The following is a 23,145-nucleotide window of genomic DNA, read 5'->3' on the forward strand; positions in this document are numbered from 1 at the left end:
AGCCAGCCTGACAGAGCACCACCATGGTCTGAAGAAGCCACAGCTCTGAAGCACCTGCTGAGAGGATATAATTTTCAAGACTCTAGTACTATCCTCCAGAATACAGAATAAGTAAGTCTAAATGAGAGATTTTTATATGATGATGAGCCCCTAAAAATAATACATGGCCAGCACTCAGGAGGCAGAGGTAGGAGGATCACCATGAGTTCTGAGACTCCTTAGTGAATTCCAGGTCAGCCTGGGCTACAGTGAGCCCCTACCTCCAAAAGCAAAACAAACAAACAAAAAATAATAATAATACATGGGCCTAGGAACCAAGGGATAGGAGTATAAATGGTCTCAATTACCATCATTATCAAGAATCTCTGGGGGAACTTGGTGCTTACTTATAACTGCTTGCTCTTCAAGGTTATCACACTCTTGTCAGAACATAGCAAAAAACCTCCATTGGACTATGGATGCCATCAGGATATTTTTAACTGCTTCTGTTCAGAACCAACAAGTGTGGAGTCTCCATAATTACAAAAATAATTAATTCTGATCAGTAAAACTAAGGGGCTGCTTCTATATACTAGATTCATGAAGAACAGATATAAAGCACAGCTTGAGAGACAGCTTAATGGTTAAGACACTTGCCTATAAAGCTAAAGGACCCAGGTCCAAGTCCCCAGGGCCCACATAAGCGAGATGCACAAGGTTATATATGTATCCGGAGTTTGTTTGCAGTGGCTGAAGGTACTAGCATGCTCATTCTCTCTCTCTCTCTATCAAATAAATACATGAAATACATAAATAAGACCAAAGAATAGATATAGAGCCCAGGAGACTCACTTAGATGCCTTTCAGAATTCCTTAGCTCCCATGAAACTGTAAGTAGACAAGTACAGCAAGCTGACTTGGAAGGAAGTGTTTACTAGAGTCTCAGACACCTCAGATGTGATTGTTCAAGTCCACTACCAGGTTAAGCCTTCAGAACATACCATGGCAATAGCTGAAGGTAAGGTGAGGTAGAATGGTGAGTTAGACTAGTTAGGAAAATATAATTTGTCCCACTAAAGTCTCTCCAACTTTGCTTCAAGAGGCGAGAACCTCAGGGACTTTGGAACAGCTGCTTCCCCAGCAAGGATGAAGACTGAAGTTATGTGAGGAGAGTATTTTTACAGGCGCCTGTGAAGAGAGAACCTTCAGTAAGAGGTGTAGCTGATGCCTCCAGTTACATGACTTGAGTCACTGGCATTCTAAGGCCATGCTGTTCTTGCCTCCCCTTAGCCAGCAGCACAGAAGTACTAGAGCCAGATCATTTTCTACCCAACATGGGTCTCTGCTCTGTTCATGGAAAAATCTTTCCTCTGTACTTCCTTCCTTTTTTAAGGCCTAGCTAAGACTTTCTCAGTTCCTGTAGTCTGAAGGACTTCCTCCTTTTGTCTCTCCCTCCACAGTTATCAGAAATTTCTCCCCACTGAATCTGTCCTCTTACCCTTTTGTCCTTCATGGGTTTTGTTCCCACTAAACCTCTTGTTCCTCTAAATTAATATCAGCATCCTGGAGAAAAACTGTCATAATCACTTCAGAATGTCACTTATTTTTTTTTTTTCCTTCATCCTAAAAGGAAGATGTAGGTAGGATAAATGGGGTTAGGTCATTATTCTAATGTCCTAATTAAAATTTCTACCATTTTAAAAGTAAAGTTTGAATGATAATTAGAAAATCATTGGTTATCCATGATTCATATTTGAAACCAACAAGCTGCTTCTTTGTTCACCTAATAAAATACAGGATTTGTCACCAAGTCTTTATTGCTCAGAAATTAAGGAAATCATAAGGTGAAATGAATCACTATTTTTAAAGGAAATAGCTTTTATTAAGCCTAAAAGCAACTTTTAAACAAAAACAAACCACAAATATGTAATTGTTATTATTATAGCTTAAAAATCAGAGTTGGGGGTTTACTGGGTACATGATTCAGTGGATAAATCACTTATCATGGAAGTGTGAAGGCAGGAGTTTGGCTCCCCAGCACCCACTTAAGTGTCAGACTAATGTAGCAACCTGCCCACAGTCCCAGTGCTCAGGATATGAATACAGGGGATTCCTGAGACAAGCTGGCTAGCCAAATCAGAAAGCTCTGGGTTCAAGCAAAAGACACCGTATCACTAAAAAATGTGGAACATAATCAAGAAAGCTACCTGATGTCAACCTCTGACCTCCACACACACACACACATGTAAACATATGCATAACATATATATATACATAGATAATACATATATTATAATATACATATATGCATAAATCTGTTTAATTAATATTTATAAAAACATTGTAAATGTGCTATCTATAAGTGATAATTTGTGAAATTTAAGTGGCATTATCTAATTTTTATTTTAGTTTTCTATCATATGTATTGATAGGATTGTTCATTATAGATGGCACTTAATGCAATGATCAGATAAAACTGGTCTAGTAACATAAACTCTATGATCATCCTGGTCATATAGGTTTTTTCCTGCTCTAAAACATATCACCAGAAAACCAAATTAGGAAAAGGTTAATTTCATGTTTACTAGACAGCAACCAGAATATGAATGCTCAATTAACGTTTAGAATATATTACTTCACATTTTGCAAATTAATGATATTGAAAACATAATGTATCCTATTCAGAAACAGATTTTTTTACACTAAAGGAAAAATTGTTGCCAATGGCTCTGTTTCCATGGATTTATAATCCTAATAGATCCAGAAAAATAAAAGTCTTTGCCAAAATTTAATTTATGCTTTAGATCAACAACATGCCCTTTATCCCTGCTTATGAAGTTGGAAAATAGAAAAACAACTCCAATTAGTTAAAAATAAACTAATTAGAATTCTAAAGAACTGATTTGGGGGAGGAGAGGTGTGTGGGAACTGACAGGTCACATCAAAATTGCACAGTATCATAATGGATGATAAAAAAAAAACAAACATTTTTTTTGAAGAGGTTCAAAAGTTTTATAGTACAGAGTTAAACTATTTTCAGTATCTAATTATGTTTAATCACTATAAGAGACCTCAATCAACAAGTAGGACACAATTATGTTCAAGTCTTTCTACTTAAAGACACAGTGCATTATACACCTAATTCTTTAATTTTGTTGACTGCAATAAAAGTAATGACCAGGATGTTCCAAGGTTTAATTAGAAAATCAAATCACGTTGCAGCTCATTGCTTAAACAAGTGGCTCTTGATTTGGCTGCACGTTAGCATGACCTGGGGAGCTATCCAGGCTCACCACTCAGGTTCTACTCAAGATCAATTAAATGAGAATTACTAACATTTTAAACTCTACAGGTGATTCTAATTTGCTGCCAAGACTGACATCTACTACCTTGGATACTGAAGTTATTTAAAGCTTTTAACTAAATTCATATAAGCTACAAATTAAACCTCCACTGTTCCATGGAAGAATGCTTACAAAGTGACCTTTAATTTTATTGGATAACTTCACAAAGGAATGATAATGAATTGCCTGGTTAACATTATATCTTATGGTTGGTCTTTCCATCCTGGAAGTGGCCATGTAACTCAACTCTAGGCCTTGTATTATAAGGACATCTTTGCTGGGCCTTTCCTTTCTGGGATGAGGACTGAGCCCTATTGGAAGGCCAGGGACTGGGCTCTATTCCTTTACTCATTAACCCTTAGTTCCTTAGCCCTGGACTCTGCTATAAACCTGGACTGAGGAACATATCTGGACACTGAAAAATAGCAAGCATGAGAAAGAAAAGTTAGCATGTTGAGGATAGTGGTTAGAAGGAGAAGTAGGAGAAAGATAGCTTCTTTTATAGATAGTCAGGAACAAAGGTCCAGAAAAACAAAGAAATACCACCTTTGCCTGCCCTGGAAGGACTAAAACCCACATCTGATCCAGTCTCACCCAAGGCTGAAAGCAATTCCTCAGCAACAGTGCTTCCTGCTTCTTCCTCAGCCTAGCACACCTGGGTGGGCTGGCCCTCCTGAGTCAGCCTTTTGAGTCTATGAACCAATCAGGTCTTTCCCTTACATACATACCTGAGTGTGATGGCAAGGCTCATCCCAATTGGATGTCTGACCCATATAGATGTGCCTGCCATGTGTGTATTCATCTCCTTGGCTGGTTTCTGCTTTAGTAAGCTCTTCCCCTTACCCAGCCAGGTTGGAAAAGGGGAAGATTTCTTCTTTGCCTGAGTATTTTTCTGCTTGTTTTCTACATGTATTTTGTTTTTAGATGCTCTCTCATTTTATTACACATGTGATTTTTCTCTAAGCTCTTCACTATCTGTTGCAGTTACCTTTTTATTGCTAGATAAGCATCAGGCCAGAAGCAGCTATGGGAAGAAAGGGTTTGTGTCTAGCTTACAGATTCTAGGGGCAGCTCCATCTATGGCAGAGGAAGCTGGCTCACTTTAACATCCATAGCAGAAAGAAAACTGCCAGCACCAGCAAGCTCAGACACCCTGAGCTAAAACTCGCTGTCCAGACACCCAGGTGGACTGGACTCAAGACCCACCTCCTCTAGCAGGGCTCTGCCTGCTGGAGAGTTCAGTAGGAAGTTTAGTCAAAAATACCTGTGTCAGGCTTGAGAGTTAGCTTAATGGTTAAAGTGCTTTCCTGCAAAGCCATTACAACCCTGGTTGTATTCCCCAGTATCCGCATAAAGCCAGATGCACAATGTGACACATGTATCTGGAGTTTATTTGCAGTGGGTAGAGGCCCTGGCATGCCCATTTTCTCTCTCTCTCTCTCTCTCTCTCTCTCTCTCTCTCTCTATCTCTATCTCTATCTCTCTCCCTTTTATCTGTCTCCCTCTGCTTGCAAATAAATAAAAAAAATTTTTTTAAAGCACCTGAGTCTGTGAGTATATGGTTTGTATTCAAACCACACACACACTATTAAATCTCTTAGCTATCTTGTATGTGAAAGTGAAGGGCTGGCACTTTCATGCTTTGCTTCTGTGAACTGAAGTTCACTGAAAATGCTACCATAGATAAGGCTTAATGGACTATTGGAAAATGCTGCATCTGCCTCAGATAAGGATGAATGGACTGATAGATCTTCCATAGGGATGGAATGTTGCAGAATCAGAGCCAAATTACTTTAGGCTACCTTTAGCCTCCTTAATAGCCATTTATTGCCCACCTCTGTGTCTGACCTAACATCTTGGTGACTCTCAGTTGATCCAGTGTGATACTTGTTGAAATAAGAACAGTGGTGGTTTGATTCGGGTGTTCCCCATAAACTCAGGTGTTGAGTGCTAGGTTCCCAGCTGATGGAGATTTGAGAACTAATGCCTCCTGGAGGGAGTGTATTGTTGGGGCGGGTTTGTGGGTGTTATAGCCAGTTTCCCCTTGCCAGTGTTTGGCACACTCCTATTGCTGTTGTCCACCTGATGCTGGTGAGGGGGTGATTTCCACCCTCTGCTCATGTCGTCATTTTCCCCTGCCATCATAGAGCTTCCTCTTGAGTCTACCAGCCAAAATAAACCTTTTTTTTTCCCCGCAAGCTGCTTTTGGTTAGGTGATTTCTGCCACCAATGCAAACCTGACTATAACAGAACTGTAGCTTCAACCAACCCAAGGGCTAAGAATGTCATTGGATAGCATCTGAAACCTATGGTGAAGATTTCCCCACTTTGCTATAACCCGTCTACCTGATAGTCAGCAAATGTATTTGAAAACTGTCTTGATGTATGACATTTTTCTGTTGTGTACTATTATAAAACCTCATGAAACTTAGCACATTAGAACATAGAGTTGGTCACTCATATTTGGCTCCAGAATAAACTACCTTTTATTTTCCTTTGAAAGGAGAGCTACATCTTTGTGCGCGCGCGTGTGTGTGTGTGTGTGTGTGTGTGTGTGTGTGTGTGTGTTGCCCTTTCCATAGACTTCTCCCCTGGAGGTTTCTCTATCTCTCCATTTTTAGCTCTACCTTTCCAGCCAGGTTTGGTTAGTTTGCAGATATGCACTCAGGGCCTGGAGTTTTGGGAAGAACCCCAGAACCCAAATTCCCATGATATGGAAATTTTGGGTTGCTTGTATAACAATGCACCAAAAATTTGGGGTGTTTCTGGATCCTTGTCCTATGAATTTGAAGAATGAACTACATGGACCATAGGATAAGGTTCAGAAAAATGTTATTATAGGTTAAAACTTTAGGGGGAAAAAGAGAAGGGGGATGTAATCCTAAACATGAGAGAAGGAGGCAAGGTGGAGTTATTGCTCAGAGAGGCAAGAGGGGGCCTGAGAAGCCCACCTTGGGACTCAGATCTGGTTTTTCTATGGGGAGTGGCTATGTGAGGAAGACCAGGTTTGCAGTTTTTTTATGAGCCCTATGGATAGGGGGCTGGTTGAGCTAGTTTACTCCTGATGCCAGAAGCCTGGAGTCAGGAATTTTGGAATTCTCTAGGAAAGGAGTGAAAGGACTCCCTAAAGGGCAGAGATAAGGAAGGGCCAGATCCTTCTGATGTTTCTGACCTCTAGGAAAGTGTGATGACCAAGATTTTCTGACAGACCCACGTTCAATTCCTGCACTTACCCAAGAGAAAGATATTCACCTTGGGGTCCATCTCCCCGAAGCTGCTTTGTCAGTTTCTGTCTCCTATTATCTCCCTCTGAAGAAGTAGCCCCAACTGCTATTAGCAGATTGAGATGATGGAGCTCTCTGGCTTCTTCAACCTGAGTGGGGTCATTAGGTGTGGCAGTGGGGAAGTACTCTAGTGGGCCTAAGGGACCCCAAAAGTTTATTAGTAGAGTGCAGGAAGACATTACTGGAAACAAATGTTGGAAAGAAAGAATAAAACAAGAAGAATCAAGAAGAAGTGGGCACTGAATAAGTTGGTGCTCTTTAGGATTTCCAGATTTGTAGAATTTCAGGCCTTGGAGAATGATGAGAGAACTGTGGGAGGCTAGGTTAATGACAGGTAGGCAGGGTGGCCCTTCAGGGAGGGATCTTATGGCACACCCTAACTATGCCTATCATCTCATCTCGCCTGGCTGCTTCAGTTGCAGGACTCAACTCATTCAATAAGATTTATGTACATCACACGCCTTATCCAAGTGTGGGCAAATTCCTCCTCTGAGTCCAGGCCAACTGGCTGGGACACCCGGTGCAGGTATGCCCACCTGTCCCTAAGCTCAGACTCTAAAATATGCCTTATTTGGACCCATAGAGGAAGGTTCTTCTCACCTCCCTGGCCCTTGAACTGCACACAACTGTGCTCTTGGTTCTTCACACAGCTAAGGTCATCTGTCTCCCACCCTGCTGACAGGGTGGGAAGCGACATCTTTTATTACTGTTTTTATTTTTAATCTCTTTGGAAGTGCACACTTCTTTTAAACCCCTTCTCAGGTTTCTTTCTTTTCTTTCTTTGTTTCTTTTTTATTTTATTTTTTATATATTTTTTTTTGATCCAAGGTCCATGTTCATTTACATGGGCTCCCAGACACATGGTGCATTTTCCCTGATCCTTTCAGTCACTTTTCCCTCCTTTTTCACCCTCGAACCCATTTCCCCCTCTCACATCTCTTTGTGTCTGAATAAAGTGTGTTATATAGACAGCATTCTCACTCTGAGTTGCCAATTCTTTGTTTAATTAACAGACACACACTCAGGGTTTAGGGTTCCAGGATTATTCCTAGGCACCCCAGCATCCCATTTTAGTTCTAGCTCCCTATATATCAAACCCAGGTAGTTGGAGTTAGATTGTCATAGGACCATCTGAGTGTGGACTAACTGTAGACAAGAGGTTTTAAGGATAAAATAACAGTTAGGCTGTGGTAGTTTGAATAGATGGCCCCCAATATATGCAGCATTTTATTAGTTTGTAGTTTGTATCCTGGCTGGAGGTGGTGTCACTGGGTGGATTTTAGGGTCCAGCCCTAAAGTGTAGTGGTGGGTTTGAAATTCCAATCTAAAGATATGCAAAGTGCCTAGTTCCACCTGGAGTTTCTGAAGTGTGTTGTGTGGCTTTGGGGCTTGTGGTTTCTCTCTTTCTGCTTAGACCTGTGAAAGCAGGCCAGCTTCTTCTGTCATTATGGAACTTCCCCTGGATCTGTAAGCTTTAATAAATCCCTTCCTCCATAATTGTGTTTGGTCTGGAAGTTTGCCTCAGCGAACCTGAAGCTGTCTACTATCTGGGCACACAATGTCCCAAAATTAGCAGGATTATTACCAGAAATGATAGGCATGGTTCTCTTTCACCGTGAAGATCTAAAAATTTATTTTAAAGCTGTTTACCACATAGCATGGTTTGTACCTGTTCTTGTAAAGCAGATAAGATTGTAGCAGAATTATCAAGAATAAACAATATTTAACCTTGACGGGACAGATGCCTTGGAATTTTTTTGTGAGCACATGTATTTAAAGTTACAGTCTGGGCTATGGTGTTTAAACTTTTTAAGATATATTTTTTTCTCTCACAAAAGCCTGAGAACTATATTCTAACAAGTTTTTATTTATTTGAGAGAGAGACAAAGAGGCAGATAGAGAATGGGCACACCAGGACCTTAGCCACTGCAGATGATTTCCAGATGCATGTACCACCTTGTGCATCTGGCTTACGTGGATCCTGGGAATCAAACCTGGGTCCTTTGGCTTTGTATGCAAGTGCCTTAACTGCTAAGACATCTCTCCAGCCCCCAACAGGGTTTTAGTGATCTTAGACAGGACAGAATTGAGAGAGAATCAAAACCATATGCTATTTGTCATTCTTCCCTTCCTTCTCCAGAAGGAATTGGCCAATTTGCCCAAGGACAGAGGATGACATATGGTTTGGACATGATTAGAGTCTGAGTTAGATGGCTAACCCATTTCTCAGAATCTAGCTTACTATGAATTTAAACAGCATATCACAATTAGTATAATTTACATTATAGTGAGGTAGAAAAAGTGAAAGAAACAGAGTCAAATACTCAGATTCTAGAGACAAGCTCCCATTGCTCTTTGGAAAAGAAGAGTGGGCTTGCACGCCAAAAAAAAAAAAAATCCTCTAATTTGCATACCCATCTTTAACTCAAGCTGCTCTCATTCTTGCTTGAAGAATATGCTTTATTTTACAGATAGCACAGAAAATGGAGAACTAAGATCCATTCATAAGACAAGAAGCTAGTCAGTTGCCCATCATGAGATGTGCCAGCTCTACCACATATGCCAGGGCCCAGGAGAAATTGCAGGGGAAGTGATGACACAAACACTGTTCTTACTGCTAGACTGACAACCAGCCCCAGGTTGATGGTGACAAACACAATGATCAATCAAAACTTATCAAAACAGAAATCCAAGTCGGGCATGGTGGTGCACACCTTTAATACTAGCACTTGGGTGGCAGAGTTAGGAGGATCGCTGTGAGTTCGAGGCCATCCTGAGACAACATAATAAATTCCAGGTCAGCCTGGGCTAGAGTGAGACCTTACTTCGAAAACTACAAAACAAAACAAAAAAACCCAGAAATCCAGAGGCTGCAGAAAGCTTAACACTAAATCAGACTGCCAACAGGCCTGCTATGGCTCAGGGAACAATGCAGAAGAGGGAGTGGAAAGATTGTAAATGCCACAGAGTGAGTAGGGATATCCTGAGGCCTTCATGACCCTACAGTGAATACCATGACATCACTGAGAAGGGTCTCCAGGATAACAGGAGCTGAGGCAAGGGGATAAGAGTTGGAAATGGTGGCACATGCCTTTAATCCCAGCACTCGTGAGGCAGAGGTAGGAGGATCGTAGTGAGTTTGAGGCCACCCTAAGACTACACAGTAAATTTCAGGTCAGTCTGGGCTTCAGCTCAATCCTATCATGAAAAACAAACAACAACAACAAAAAACTGTTATAAAATAGAAATTAATATTAAAAAACCTCAATATGTTCAGTCTGATTTAAAGTCTCAATGGGAGACCCACATAAAGCCAGATGCACAAGGTGGCACATGCATCTGTAGGTTATTTGCAGTAGCTAGAGGCTCTCTCTTGTCAAATAAATAAACATTTTAAAGTTCTAATGACCTAGAGACCTATAAGGCTAGAGAAGCCAAATAGCTTTTAATACTTGATACAGGGAGTGTCTCAACACTCTTTTGGGTTGAGCCTGTAATAACTTTTGGGGGAAAAAAGGACTCTTTTTTTCTTTAATCTAGATAGTATGCAAGCATGATAATATTCATACCCTTTCTTGTCCCTCCCTACCCTTCATGCTTTTTCATCCTCTCTTATAATGCCTTTTCTACTTCCATATCTTTCTCTCTCTCTCTCTCACTCTCACACACACTTATTATGAACCTTAAGTGATCTTAAATGTAAATATATTTGTCACTACAAAGGAGACAAATATTTAGCCGGGCATGATGACACACACCTTTAATCCCAGCACTCAGGAGGCAGAGGTAGGTGGATCGCCATGAGTTTGAGGACACCCTGAGACTACTTAGTGAATTCCAGGTTAGCTTGGGCTAGAGAGTGAGAGCCTACCTTAAAAAAACAAATTAAATAAGTAAATAAAATAAAACAAAGGAGACAAGTACTTATGTACCTATGTGCTATGTAGTGAGACAAGTGCATGAGAAGGATAGCTTCTGTCCTAGAGAAGCACACAATCTCACAAATTTCTAGTCTCAAGCTAAATGTATCACAGGGCAGAAAACTGAATTAACTGTAAAACAGAAAACTCTGGGCTGAGGCTCAGCAGTTAAAGGTACTGACTTGCAAAGCCTGCAAGCCTGCATTCAGTTCTCCAGCATCCATGTAAAACTACATCCCAAAAGTGGTGCATGTGTGTGGCATCAGTTGCATCAATAAAAGACCCTAGCATGCTCTGCCCCCCCAACATAGAATTTTTTTTTAAAATTTAATTTATTACAGGCAGTTTGGTACCATTATTTAGGCTCATCTGTGATCTACCCCTTCCCATTAGACCCTCCTTGTTATTGAAAATGGGTCGTGCATTGTGGAGTTAGCCCCCAGTTATTAGTATGATAAATGTCTCTGAAAATCATGACCCAACATGTAACTCTGACATTCTTTCCGCCCCCTCTTCCGCAAGATTTCCCTGAGCCATGTTGGGTTCATTTTTGGTCTGCTACAGTGCTGAGGTGTTGGGGGAGAATTTTTTTTTTAAAGAGAAATCTTATGCTTAATATTCCCTGGGATTAGGTCCTAAAATTTCAGCTTTTCTAGATGTGTTAGGTTGAATGATCTCTCCTAGTTATACCCCTAGAATGTGTAAATGTGGCCTTATTTGGAAGGGAGGTTTGTGCAGATGTAAGTAAGAAGTGGGGGGTGAGATTATCCTATATTGTCCTGTTGGGTCCTAAAACAAATTGTCACAAAGGCCCCTTTCCATGTGTTAGAGATAAAAAAAAAAAACTTAGAAATAGACTGAGAAGGAAACTAATGGACAATTTTATTTATTTATTTATTTATTTATTTATTTATTTATTTATTTATATTTGAGAGCATCAGAGAGAGAGAGTATGTGTGACAGAAAGAGCCAGACAGAGACAGAGAGAGAGAATGGGCACGCCAGGGCCTCCAGCCACTGCAAACGAACTCCAGATGTATGCGCCATCTTGTGCATCTGGCTTACGTGGATCCTGGGGAATCGAGCCTTGAACCGGGGTCCTTAGGCTTCACAGGCAAGTGCTTAACTGCTAAGCCATCTCTCCAGCTCCTAAAGGACAATTTTCTTGGAGTTTGAGACAAAGATAACAACAGGGCAGGCAACCTGGAGATCAGGGCAGCATTTAGGAGGGAGTGGCATAAAAGAAAGGAAGTTATACTTTTTCAGTTAGATGTCAAGAAAGTTGGGCTGGAGAGATGGCTTAGCGGTTAAACGCTTGCCTGTGAAGCCTAAGGACCCCGGTTCGAGGCTCAGTCCCCCAGGTCCCACGTTAGCCAGATGCGCACGCGTCTGGAGTTCGTTTGCAGAGGCTGGAAGCCCTGGCGCGCCCATTCTCTCTCTCTCCCTCTATCTGTCCTTCTCTCTGTGTCTGTCACTCTCAAATAAATAAATAAATAAAAATTTTAAAAAAAAGAAAAAAAGAAAGTTGGCAGGCTCAGCAATGGGAGTCTGAAAATAGCTACATCAGAGGAGGGGAGGAACATCTTCAGAGAGAGAATACCCAAGGTTGTCAGGACAAGAAGGCATGAGATTTCCACTTGTATATATATATATATAAAAAAAAAAAAAACCAGACAGATGGGGAAACAAAAACATTATACTTTTTTCTTTTTGGTTTTTTGAAGTAGGGTCTTACTCTGGCTCAGGCTGACCTGGAATTCACTATGTAGTCTCAGGGTGTCCTTGAACTCAAGGTGATCCTCCTACCTCAGCCTCCTGAGTGTTGGGATTAAAGGCATGCACCACTATGCCTGGCTAAACATTATGTTTTTTGTTAGAATATAAGAAGTCTGGGTAGTAGAGGTCTATAGAAGCAAGTACATGGAGGGAGGGGCTCAGGGCGTATAAGCATGCATCTCATTAAGGGGATAGTTACTCCTCCCATCTTAAGATGTCCTGCATGGAGGGAGGAGCTCAGGGGTACATAAGTACACATCTCATTAAAGGGATAGTTATTTTTCCAATCTTTTATTTTTTAAAATAATTATTTGCAAGCTAAGAGAGATAGAAGAGAGGCAGACAGGGAGCATGGGCATGCTAGGATCTCCAGGAACTGTAAATGAACTAGCGATACATGTGACACTTTGTGCACCTGGATTTACATGTGTACTGGGGAACTAAACCTGGTATTCATCCCATCTTAATATATCTTCATATGTATCATGTTTCTTGAAGTTGCCATAACAGACAGGTGTTTTCCTACCCAGGTGACTGACAGTAAGTCTTAAGAGAGGCAATAGTATGTTTTGTAACCTTGTAATTTTCTGGGTGATCAAGAATGCCATATCTCCATCTAGTGCAAGTTACAACTCAAGCCCCACTCTCCTGACCAAAAACAGAAAATAGTTTTAAAAAATCATGTAACACAGGGCTGGATAGTGCCATACAAACATGAGGAACTGAGTTTGTATCCCCAGAACTCATGTATAGTGCAATGCCAAGTGCAATGGAGCATGTATGCAATCTCTGTGCTGGGGAGCAGAGATCAGAGATCACTGGGCTTGCTGGCTAGCTAGTCTAGCTGAATCATGAGCTCCAGCTTTAAAACAGAGACTGTTTCAAACCAAGGTGAAAAGGAGAAAAACACTTGATTTTGATCTCTGGCCTCCACATGCACAGAAGTGCACACATGCTCATACATGTATGAACACACATATGTGAATGTGCATACACAATGCATATAAAGAATAAACAATACACTCTTTATTTATTTTATAGAGAAAGAGAGGCAGATGGGGGGGGGGGAGAATGGGCACACCAGGGCCTCTAGCTACTGCAATCCAACTCCAGACACATGTGTCACCTTGAGCTTCTGGCATCTTATGTGGGTACTGGGGAATCGAACCTAGATACTTTGGCTTAGTAGGCAGGCACCTAAACCACTAAGCTATCTCTCCAGCTCCCACATACACTTTCTTTTAAAGTGTACTATTGGGCATGATGAATCATACCTTTAATCCCAGCACACAGTAGGCTGAAGTAGGAAGATCACTGTGAATTCAAGTGAGATCCTTCCTCAACAAAAAGAAAGAAAGAAAGAAAGAAAGAAAGAAAGAAAGAAAGAAAGAAAGAAAGAAAAGAAAAGAAAAGAAAAGAAAAGAAAAGAAAAGAAAAGAAAAGAAAATCTTAAAAGCAGGAAGAGCCTTCTCCCTCATTTAATGTGGTATTTCAAATTATGGGGGTCAATTGTGATGTTTTTCCTTTTAAAATTAGCATGTTATCAAGAATACAAAAGGAAGAGTTCAAAGCTGATTATGGAGAAGGGAATTCATCCTCAGTGGCGTTCAAGTCGGCTATCTGCTTAGGTACATAATAAGATGGCAAGCATTCTTACAGCATGAAAAGGACTGAGGAGAAAGGAAAACAGAGGCAGATGGGGGCCACACAACTAGAACTGGAACCACGAGAAACTAAACAGCAGACAAGAGCTTCTAATGTTTTTACAGAAGGTACCCTGGCCTGCCAACACCCGATTTCAGGTCGCTAGCCTGTCGGACCGCTGGACAATAAGGTTTTTGTCCGACGGGGCCAAGTTTGATATGTGAGGTCCATTTGCAAAAATGGGCTAGTATCCGAGCTATATTTCCTCAAGTACAAAATACTTTATACGTGTGACCGACCTTTATTATTAAGGATAAGGAAATAGGGGATCGGTGAAATTTAGTATTTGTACAGAGCTACACAGCTAGGGAAACAAACAAAAACATTAAAAAAAAAAAACACAGGATTACAATTCAAATCGACTCCCGGGACAGCTTTTATCCTTCAGGGCAGGTTTCTTCAAAATGATGCAAGCAAGGGCTGGATGTTTAGCGGTTAAGGCGTTTGCCTTAAAAGCTAAAGGTCGCAGGTTCGATTCCCCAGGACCCACGTTAGCCAGATGCACAAGGGGGGGGGGCATGCATCTGGAGTTCGTTTGCAGTGGCTGGAGACCCTGGCACTCCCATTCTTTCTCTTTCTGTCAAATCAATCAATAAATAAAAATATGCAAACAAGCAGGCTCTAAGCACGTTAGACAGCTGGATATTAATTCGGATTACAGAAGTAACTACCTCCTCACTGTGTCTGCCCACCGGTCTGCCCTCGCGAGACGCCGGTTTCTCCCTTAGAAGCGACAGACTCAAAACAAGACTGCCTCTTAGACTCCCTGACGCGTCTTCCTCCTACGGATCCTTTCAAAGGCCAATCTCCGCAAGAGGCGCAGCCCTGGCGTCGATAGATGACGTAGACAGAAGCGGACCAATGGAAATTCCGTATTTCTTTGTTTCCTGATAAGCTCCACCCCTTCACCCGGCGCCGAGGCGGAAGCTTACGAAAAGCAGACGGACCCGGGGCGGGGCGAAACACAGAAGCGGAAGCGGTGGTGGGCTTCTCTCGGTCGCGCGCCGCAGCCCACGTGTGCGGTGAGTTGGGAGGCCCGAGGGGCGAAGGTACCGGGGGCCGCTTCGCGCTCGGGCCCCGGGCACTGCGGTCGGGAGCGTCTGGGGGCCAGGGGCGAGGGGCGGTTTAGGACCCCCGGCGCGCTGGTTGAGGCTCGGCTGGTAGCTGGGAGTTGTGGGATTGACGGGAGCCGTGAGGGGTAGACCCGCTCTTCTGCTTCGAGTTGCCTTCGCTCTGGGGCTCTGGCCCGGGCCATCCGCGTGTGCCTGACGGTGAGCGTGCGAGCCCTGCTAGGAGCGGAGGTGGGCGTGTGCGGTTGTCGGCCCTGAGCTAGAAAGTAAACGACATTGGTGCTGAAAAGGAAGGTAGACGAAGAAGGTCAAGCTAAGATTAAAACCATGGTAGGAGGCGACCCTTAACGGGAAACCCAAGGAAGAATATTCATTTTAAGCAAAGGCAATAATAAACGGGCCTAGTTCCTGGTGAAGAACTAGGAGTCTTCCGGAACAAGATAAAAGGATGGATGGGATGAGTTTTTGGAGGCCATGGTGTCAATACTTTTTATGTTATGGGAAACATTCCTATTTCTATTCCCACGTGAGAGGGCTAGTCCAGTTCCCTGTAACACACGCATAGAGACGTTTGAAGGCATATAACAAGGGAAAAACATGACTGGCCTCCAATTCTCTTTAGAAAACGTGTATTTAAATTGGAAGTTCGCTAAGGAGATTCTCCATTGTTTGTATTCCAGTGATGGTAGTGGAATTGGAGGTGTTTGTAAAACAAAGTTCAGGAGCGCTTAATGCTGATAAACTTGACACACAAAGGTGAAATATATGTCAGCCTTCTTGCTTGGGCAGTGGAGTAGATGTGTCATTGGTGTCTCTCTGTCTGTCCCTAAAAATAAAAAGAAAGGGAAACAGATGAAATACAAACAGTTATGTTTCAGACATATTAACTGATAAGTACCTTTTAGGTGCATACTCAGAAGTGTCAAGTGGGCAGTTATATCCACAGGTCTGGGAAATAGAATTAAATTTCCTTCTCTTTGAGTTTGAGTTACCGTTAACTTGACAGCGAAGAAACTTGACACCCACTATGTTAACCAGGTGGTCAACATAAACATCACTGGTAATAAGTCATAACAGTGTCATGTACCATCAAGTGTATAAGCACAGTACTTCTCTGACATTCTTTATGAAAAGGTCAAATCCCAAGTGAGACATTCAACATGATACAATGGAAACATGATGGCTAAATTTAGTGTATCTTCGAATAAAAAAAAGATTAAATAGAAAAACTAAAATCCAGATAACCCTCGTAGCTTTGTTAATAGGTTTTGTTTGTTTTGCTTTTTCGAGGTAGGGTCTAGCTCTACCCCAGGCAGACCTGGAATTCACTATGTAGTCAGGCCGGCCTCAAGTTCCCAGTGGTTCTCCAACCTCAGCCTCCAGAGTACTGGGATTAAAGGCTTGCACTGCCATGCTCAGCGTTAATAGTATTATGCCACTGTTAGTTTATATATATACACATACACACCCACACATACAGATACACACACATACGTACATACATGTATATATTTTTTTTTCCTGAGGTAAGTTCTCACTCTGGCCCAGGCTGACCTGGAATTCACTATGTAGTCTCAGTTTGGCCTCGAACTCATGATGGTCCTCCCTACCTCTGTGTCCTGAGTGCTGGGATTAAAGGCGTGTGCCACTATACCTGGCTAGTTTCATATTTTTGTTAGATTGTATGATTAAGTTTTTAACATTACCGGAAGGGCAAAAGGAATATTGGAATACTATTGTTTTACCTTTCGTAAAATGTAAATTATATCAGCATGAACTATACAGAAAAAGCATGTAAATAAATGGACTGTCAGTGCAGATGTGGATCAATTGATGAAGTAACTTAATTCAGAATGCCCAGAGGAACCTCAGTCACTTAGGGACCATCCATTGAACAGAATCATGTTATCAAAATTTAGTGAAATCTTGATTAGAACAGCAGTTATCCAGTGTTCACTGGAACCCTACTGTTCCCTTGAGGTGTTCCTGGAAAGAAAGGTTCAACTATGTTTGGGAATGGGTAGTTTATAGTAGCAAATTGCAAGAATCTGAAAAGTTCTTCCTTACATGTTGGTTATTGCCATTTAATCTGTTTCTCCATTTCAATGAAGAGATCTGTTTTCTTGTCAACCTGGTGAGACAGGGTCTCACTATGTATCCCAGGCTAGCCTTGAGTTTATTATGTGTCCCAGGTTGGCCTTGAACTCAGTGATCCTCTTGCCTCATCCTCTGTTGAGGTTACAGGTGTGCAGCATCACATCCAGCAAGAAATTAAGTTTTGAATGGAAATTTCTAACCTAGGAATATTGTTTGGGCATTTTTGCAATTTACTCTGTAGGGTCAGTTTTAGAAATGGATAAACCTACAACTGGACGTGAGCTCAGGTTTTGCTTTTGCAGTTGTGTCTGTTCTGCTTCTTCCAGGGGCCGTGGGTTTGTGATGGGGTATCTGCTGCTTGTCTTGGGCACTGTGAATATCACTGTAAAGTGACCTGTAGGCAGATTTCACTATCGTAGATAATTCAGAATGATGTGTTTTTTGATTTCATGAAAATTTCATGGCCTCTGAGTCTATCACAAAGTAAACTATGGACAGTAGTTTTGTTTTAGTTATATTTGGTTATAAGGACCTTTGGGACAATTTAATTGGAATATGTGCTAAGTGCAGTTTATTGTTTTTTTCTGGCTTTTTAGGATAAAGAAATCAGATGGTTTGCCAGTAACACACCAAGTATCCCCAGTTTAAAAAACGCAGGTGCTGCAAATAAATAAATATAAATAAATATTTTTTAAAAGTGTGGTGGAGGTTCCTGGAGGGATGGCTTAGCGATTAAGGTATTTGCCTGCAAAGCCAAAGGACCCAGGTTCAATTCCCCAGGACCCACGTTAGTCTGATGCACAAGGGGCCATACACTTCTGGAGTTCGTTTGCAGTGGCATGCCCATTCTCATTCTTGCTCCCTCTTTCTCTGTCAAATAAATAAAATAGCTGGGTGTGGTGGCGCACGCCTTTAATCCCAGCACTCGCCTTTAATCCCAGCACTCGAGAGGCAGAGGTAGGAGGATCGCTGTGAGTTCAAGGCAACCCTGAAACTACATAGTGAATTGCTGGAGCCAATTGAGACCCTACCTCGAAAAACCAAAAAAAAAAAAAAAACAGGCACTGGGCTAGAGTGATGCCTTAGTGGTTAAGGCATTTGACTGCCTTTTTAAAAATTTTAAAAATTTGTGCCTGCATTTTTAACTGCCTTTTTAAAAATTTTAAAAATTTTAAAAATTTGTGCCTGCATTTTTAACTGCCTTTTTAAAAATGCAGGCACAAATGCTTATTTCTACTATAAGTCTGTCTTTAGCTGGTACTGTGGCTGAAGTGTTGACTCCAGGTATGTAACAACGCTAGACGGAGTATGTGCATATTCAGTTTCTGGTCTTTCTTGTCTGCTGTTTTAAAGTCTTAGAGATGATTTAACAATTACTGGATTTGTGAGCATGCCCATGCTATATGTGAATTCAGACTAAATGTGGCTGCGGTTATTTAATAATTGATGTGATAAGGATTTGCTATGGTTTTGGCTTTATTTTTCAGAGTTGCTGTGATGGAAGTCAAAGGAAAAAAGAAATTCACAGGAAAGAATACAAAGACATTGCAAGAAAAAAATAGATTTCATAAAAACAGTGGTAAGATACCTTTACCAAAACATGCTAACCATGTTATTGTTTTGAAGATTATAATCGGGAGGGTGGAATGATTTCCTCTATTTCCATCTATTCATGGACTGGGATTAGGATGAAAGTAGTAGGAAGTGTTAGTGTTTACGAGAAATTGCCAGAATAATTAAGGAATGCTTCCCTTGTGAAAGACCTTCAATATTTGCAGTTGAAGTTACCCCATTTTATTCACACTTATTCACTGTATACTTTATTTTAATGTTTGATAAACTGAGGCTGGTTAATACATGCTGCTAATAAAGCATGTGCCTTTAGCTTTAGGATTTCAGATGGTGATGTCTTTATTGCTCCATCAGGTGTCAGTGTTGCAGAATACACAAGTCTAGGACTATACAGATAACTTACTATCCTAAGAAATCTGTTTTTCCTGTAATAATTTTAAGCATAGTTATTGCAATTGGCATCTCATTTAGATTTTTAAGCTGACCAGAAATTTATTTGTTTTTGAGGTAGAGTCTCACTCTAGCCCACGCTGACTTGGAATTCATTCTGCAGTCCCAGGCTGGCCACAAAGCCTTGGTTAATCTTCTACCTCAACCTTGAGTCTCAATGGCCTAGATTAAAGGTGTAGAGTACCACACCTAGCAACCAAAGATTTGTTTTTTAATCAAATAAATTTCTTACAGTCTTTAACATTTTTTTCTCAGAATTTAAAATTTTGAGAAATAGCATTGTTAATATTTTTGCAATAGACTTTTTTCTTGTTCTTTTTTTTTGGTTCAAGGGATTTGTGCCCCTACACCCAGCAAAATAGAGTTCTTAACTTCAGGAATGTTTATTTTATTCTTGGACTTCTGTTATGCTATTGAACTGTGGAAAATAATGTATAGGTACTGTGATACAGAGTCCTTAAAGCAGAATACAGAGGTGTTTAACTTCCTCATCTCTTACATTCAGGTGGTGAATTGTAGTATTTTTTGTATGCATTCCTCTAGCTTCTACGGTTTCTGTCATGAACCTGTATTACAGTTTTATAATCTGAAGCCAGGCATGGTGGTTCATGCCTTTAATCTCAGCACTTGGGAGGCAGAGATAGAAGGATTGCCATGATTTTGAGGCCATCCTGAGACTACATAGTGAATTCCAGGTCAAGCTGACCTATAGAGAGACCCCACCTTGATAAACCAAAATAAATAAATAATGTAAAAAAATCATAATTAGAGAATTTTTCTGTTTTCATTTTGGTTTGATTATTTAAATTCTCCTTTGAAAGGGTAAATACTGATGGGAGTAAGGCAAAATCCCCTTCACTAAAGAATCTTTAATTAGGTTAGTGTGGTGACACACACTCAGGAGGCAGAGGTAGGAGGTTGTGTGAGGCCACTCTGAGACTACATAGTGAATTCCAGGCCAGCAACAAAAAAGAATCTTTAATTATCTGTATTATTCAATCCAGTAAATATCAAAGGTCAGCTTAGAATCAATGAAGTAATAATTATTTATCATTGTCATTAGATACTAGTTCTTCAAAGACATTCACAAGGAAAGTTGTGAAAGAAGATGGCCCTAAAATCACATCCAAAAACTTTGAGAAAAATGCCACAAAACCTGGCAAAAAGGGTGTGAAACACTTCAAGAACAAGCCACATGGGGACAAAGGACCAAAGAACAAGCTGCCGCAGGCAAACAAGGTCAACAAGAAGAGAAAGTTCCAGCCAGACAGTAAAAGTGATGGTAAGTAGAGTTCTTAGTCTTGCGTTACCTGTCCTTTCCTGCCAGGTAGTGCCTAGACCTTTATGTGCAGGGACTCTACATGTGCGAGAAACCTGCTCTTCCTGCTCCTTGATGGATAGCATTCTGGTATGAGGAGGGAGTTGGGTACACTTACGTAAGCTAACAGAAAGCCGAGCATGGTGGTGTATACCCTTTAATCCCGAGGCAGAGGTAGGAGGATCGCCATGAATTCAAGGCCACCGTGAGACTGCCAAGTGAATTCCAGGTCAGCTTGGACTACAGCGAGACCCTATCTCAAAAAAAAAGCTAAAATAAGCTAACAGAGCATCATTCCTGTTCAAAATTCTCATGCATAGAGTTCTTTATTTCTGTAACCATGGACCTTTATACAGTGGGTCCTTAATAAGACAATCTTTTCTGAGGGTTAAAATTACTCGTTTTTTATTCATTCAATGAATGAATTTTTATTGAGCTGGGAGGTAGGTACAGATAAATATTAATTTAAATCCTGTAACAAGCAGTCCAATTAATTGTGGAAGCTAGCTTTAAGGACCCTGTGTGTCCCAGCCAGGTGTCTTGGTTACTTTGGTAAAAAAGGGATTGATTGACTGTGTCCTTCCTGAGCTTTGACCAGTCCGATATGAAGCACCTAGTAGATGTTTCTGATAAAGTGTCAGTTCCTAGTTGTATAATGCAGGCCTGGCAGATTTGTCCATTTAATTGGTTCAGAACAAGCTGCTCACTGACTAGAAGGATTTGTAGGGTTCCTCTTTGACATTGAAATGAACTGCTAATCTCTTCATCACAGTGTTACATGTGACCTGATGTTTTCCTTCTACTGTACAACATGGCCCTCTTGTGCTTTGCTTGTGTGGGTTTCAAACAAGCAGCATCTAGGTCCTGACCTTCCTGGGCCTTCTCTGTCCCATCACGAATATTTCTCTGGTGTATTTCATGCTCTTTGTAGCACAGCATGTATTTTAACAAAGCTTCCTGCATGCCAGTTGAGACTACTGCCTGGTCCTTGCTCCTCATTCTGCCTAAGGGCTCCTCATTGGAGGGACAGAACCTCCATATAGCAAGATGGGGAGAGAAGCTATTATTATAATTTTATAGTATTGGATGGAGATAGAACCTCGAGTCTTGTTCATGCTAGGCAGCCTGTAGCACTGAGGTACTTCTCCTAGCCAACTTTTGATACATTAGAATGGAACTGTTCCTTTAGTTTTCTTTTTTTGAGTGGCTGGGGGTGGGAATATGTGTATGTGTCTACAGGTGAGTGCATCATATGCATGCAGAGGTGTCCTTTATCACTCATCCCCATGTTTTCTTGAAATGGAGTCTCTCATTGAACCTTGAGTTGCCATTTTAGTCAGACCTGCTGACCAACAAATCCCAGTGGTCCACACTGGTCTTTGCTTCCCCCAGAACTGGGATTACAGGCATCTATAAGCCAACTCAACTATTTGCATGGGTGGTGAGGAATTAGACTCAGGGCCAATTAGACTGTCAGTACTTTCACCTGCTGATCATTTCCCCAGCCCGTTTTCCTGTATTTTTTATAAGTAACAGATATTGGGAACTAGACATCTTCAAAATTAATGAATATATTACAACCCAGCATGGCATGTGACAAGGATACCCAAATATTTATGAAATAAAATTACCTCTGGGTCGGTTGCTGTCTTGCACACGATGCCTAACTGTTGGTGAATGTGCCTTCTATTGCTTATTATCCCATGTTTGTATTTATCAGTCAGTAATAATGAGAATAATTAAGTACAGTATATTGTATTATATGTAGCCATTAAAAATTAAGTTTTTATTGGGTGTGGTGGTGCACATGCCTTTGATCCCAGCATTCTGGATACTAAGGTAGGAGGATCTCTGAATTCCAGGTCAGCTTGGGCTAGACCGAGACCCTACCTTGAAAACCAAAAACAGAAAAATAAGTGTTGGTTAATAGTTTCAGTGGGAAATGCTTACAGTATAATTATGTTAAGTGGAGATTGTAAACTTCTCATTTCTTTCTTTTTCTTTTGTAATTTGGTTTTTGATAGGGTCTCACCTGAAGCCCAGGCTAATCAGGGACTCACTCTAGCCCAAGCCGGCCTTAAATGTTCGGTGTTCCTCCTATTTAAGCCAACCAAGTGCTGGGATTAAAGGTGTGAGCCACCCTACCTGGCTTGAAGACTCTAAATTTTTAAATTTAACATAAAACATTCATGGAAAAGGCAAAAACAAAAGCCAGGCAGGGTGGCACATACCTTTATTCTTAATCCCAGCACTTGGGAGGCAGAGGTAGGAAGATCACTGTGAGTTCGAGGCCACCCTGAGAATAAATAGTGAATTTCAGGTCAACCTGGGCTAGAGCAAGACCCTACCTAGAAAAACCGGAAAAAAAAAAAAAAAAGTTTGTACTCAAGTATTAGTATAATAGGGTAATTCTACTTTGTTCATTTTTGGTGGTTTTATTATAAATATACATTTCTTTCTTTCTTTCTTTTGTTATTTTTTATTTATTTATTTGAGAGCAACACACAGAGATGGGGGGGGGGAATATGGGCGCGCCAGGGCCTCCAGCCACTGCAGATGAACTCCAGATGCGTGCACCCCCTTGTGCATCTGGCTAATGTCGGTCCTGGGGAATCGAGCCTTGAACCGGGG

General features: G+C 41.1%; 1 protein-coding gene across 2 annotated transcripts in view; it reads left to right on the forward strand.

The window, feature by feature from the left end:
- Nucleotides 1-14,935: 14,935 nt before the first annotated feature.
- Pum3 (pumilio RNA binding family member 3) overlaps nt 14,936-23,145 on the forward strand; it is a 45,282-nt gene continuing 37,072 nt past the window's right edge. Inside the window, exons 1-3 of one of the 2 annotated variants that reach the window (XM_004652992.2) lie at nt 14,936-15,029; nt 18,662-18,753; nt 20,260-20,478. In XM_004652992.2, coding sequence (XP_004653049.1) covers nt 18,672-18,753; nt 20,260-20,478 — 301 coding nt within the window. In that variant the 5' untranslated portion in view covers nt 14,936-15,029; nt 18,662-18,671. Of the gene's footprint in view, nt 15,030-15,149; nt 15,279-18,661; nt 18,754-20,259; nt 20,479-23,145 lie in introns of those variants that run through there. The other variant, XM_045141137.1, reaches the window with a different exon arrangement.

The sequence above is a fragment of the Jaculus jaculus genome, chromosome 1 (genome assembly GCF_020740685.1).
Source record: "Jaculus jaculus isolate mJacJac1 chromosome 1, mJacJac1.mat.Y.cur, whole genome shotgun sequence".
Taxonomy (NCBI): domain Eukaryota; kingdom Metazoa; phylum Chordata; class Mammalia; order Rodentia; family Dipodidae; genus Jaculus; species Jaculus jaculus.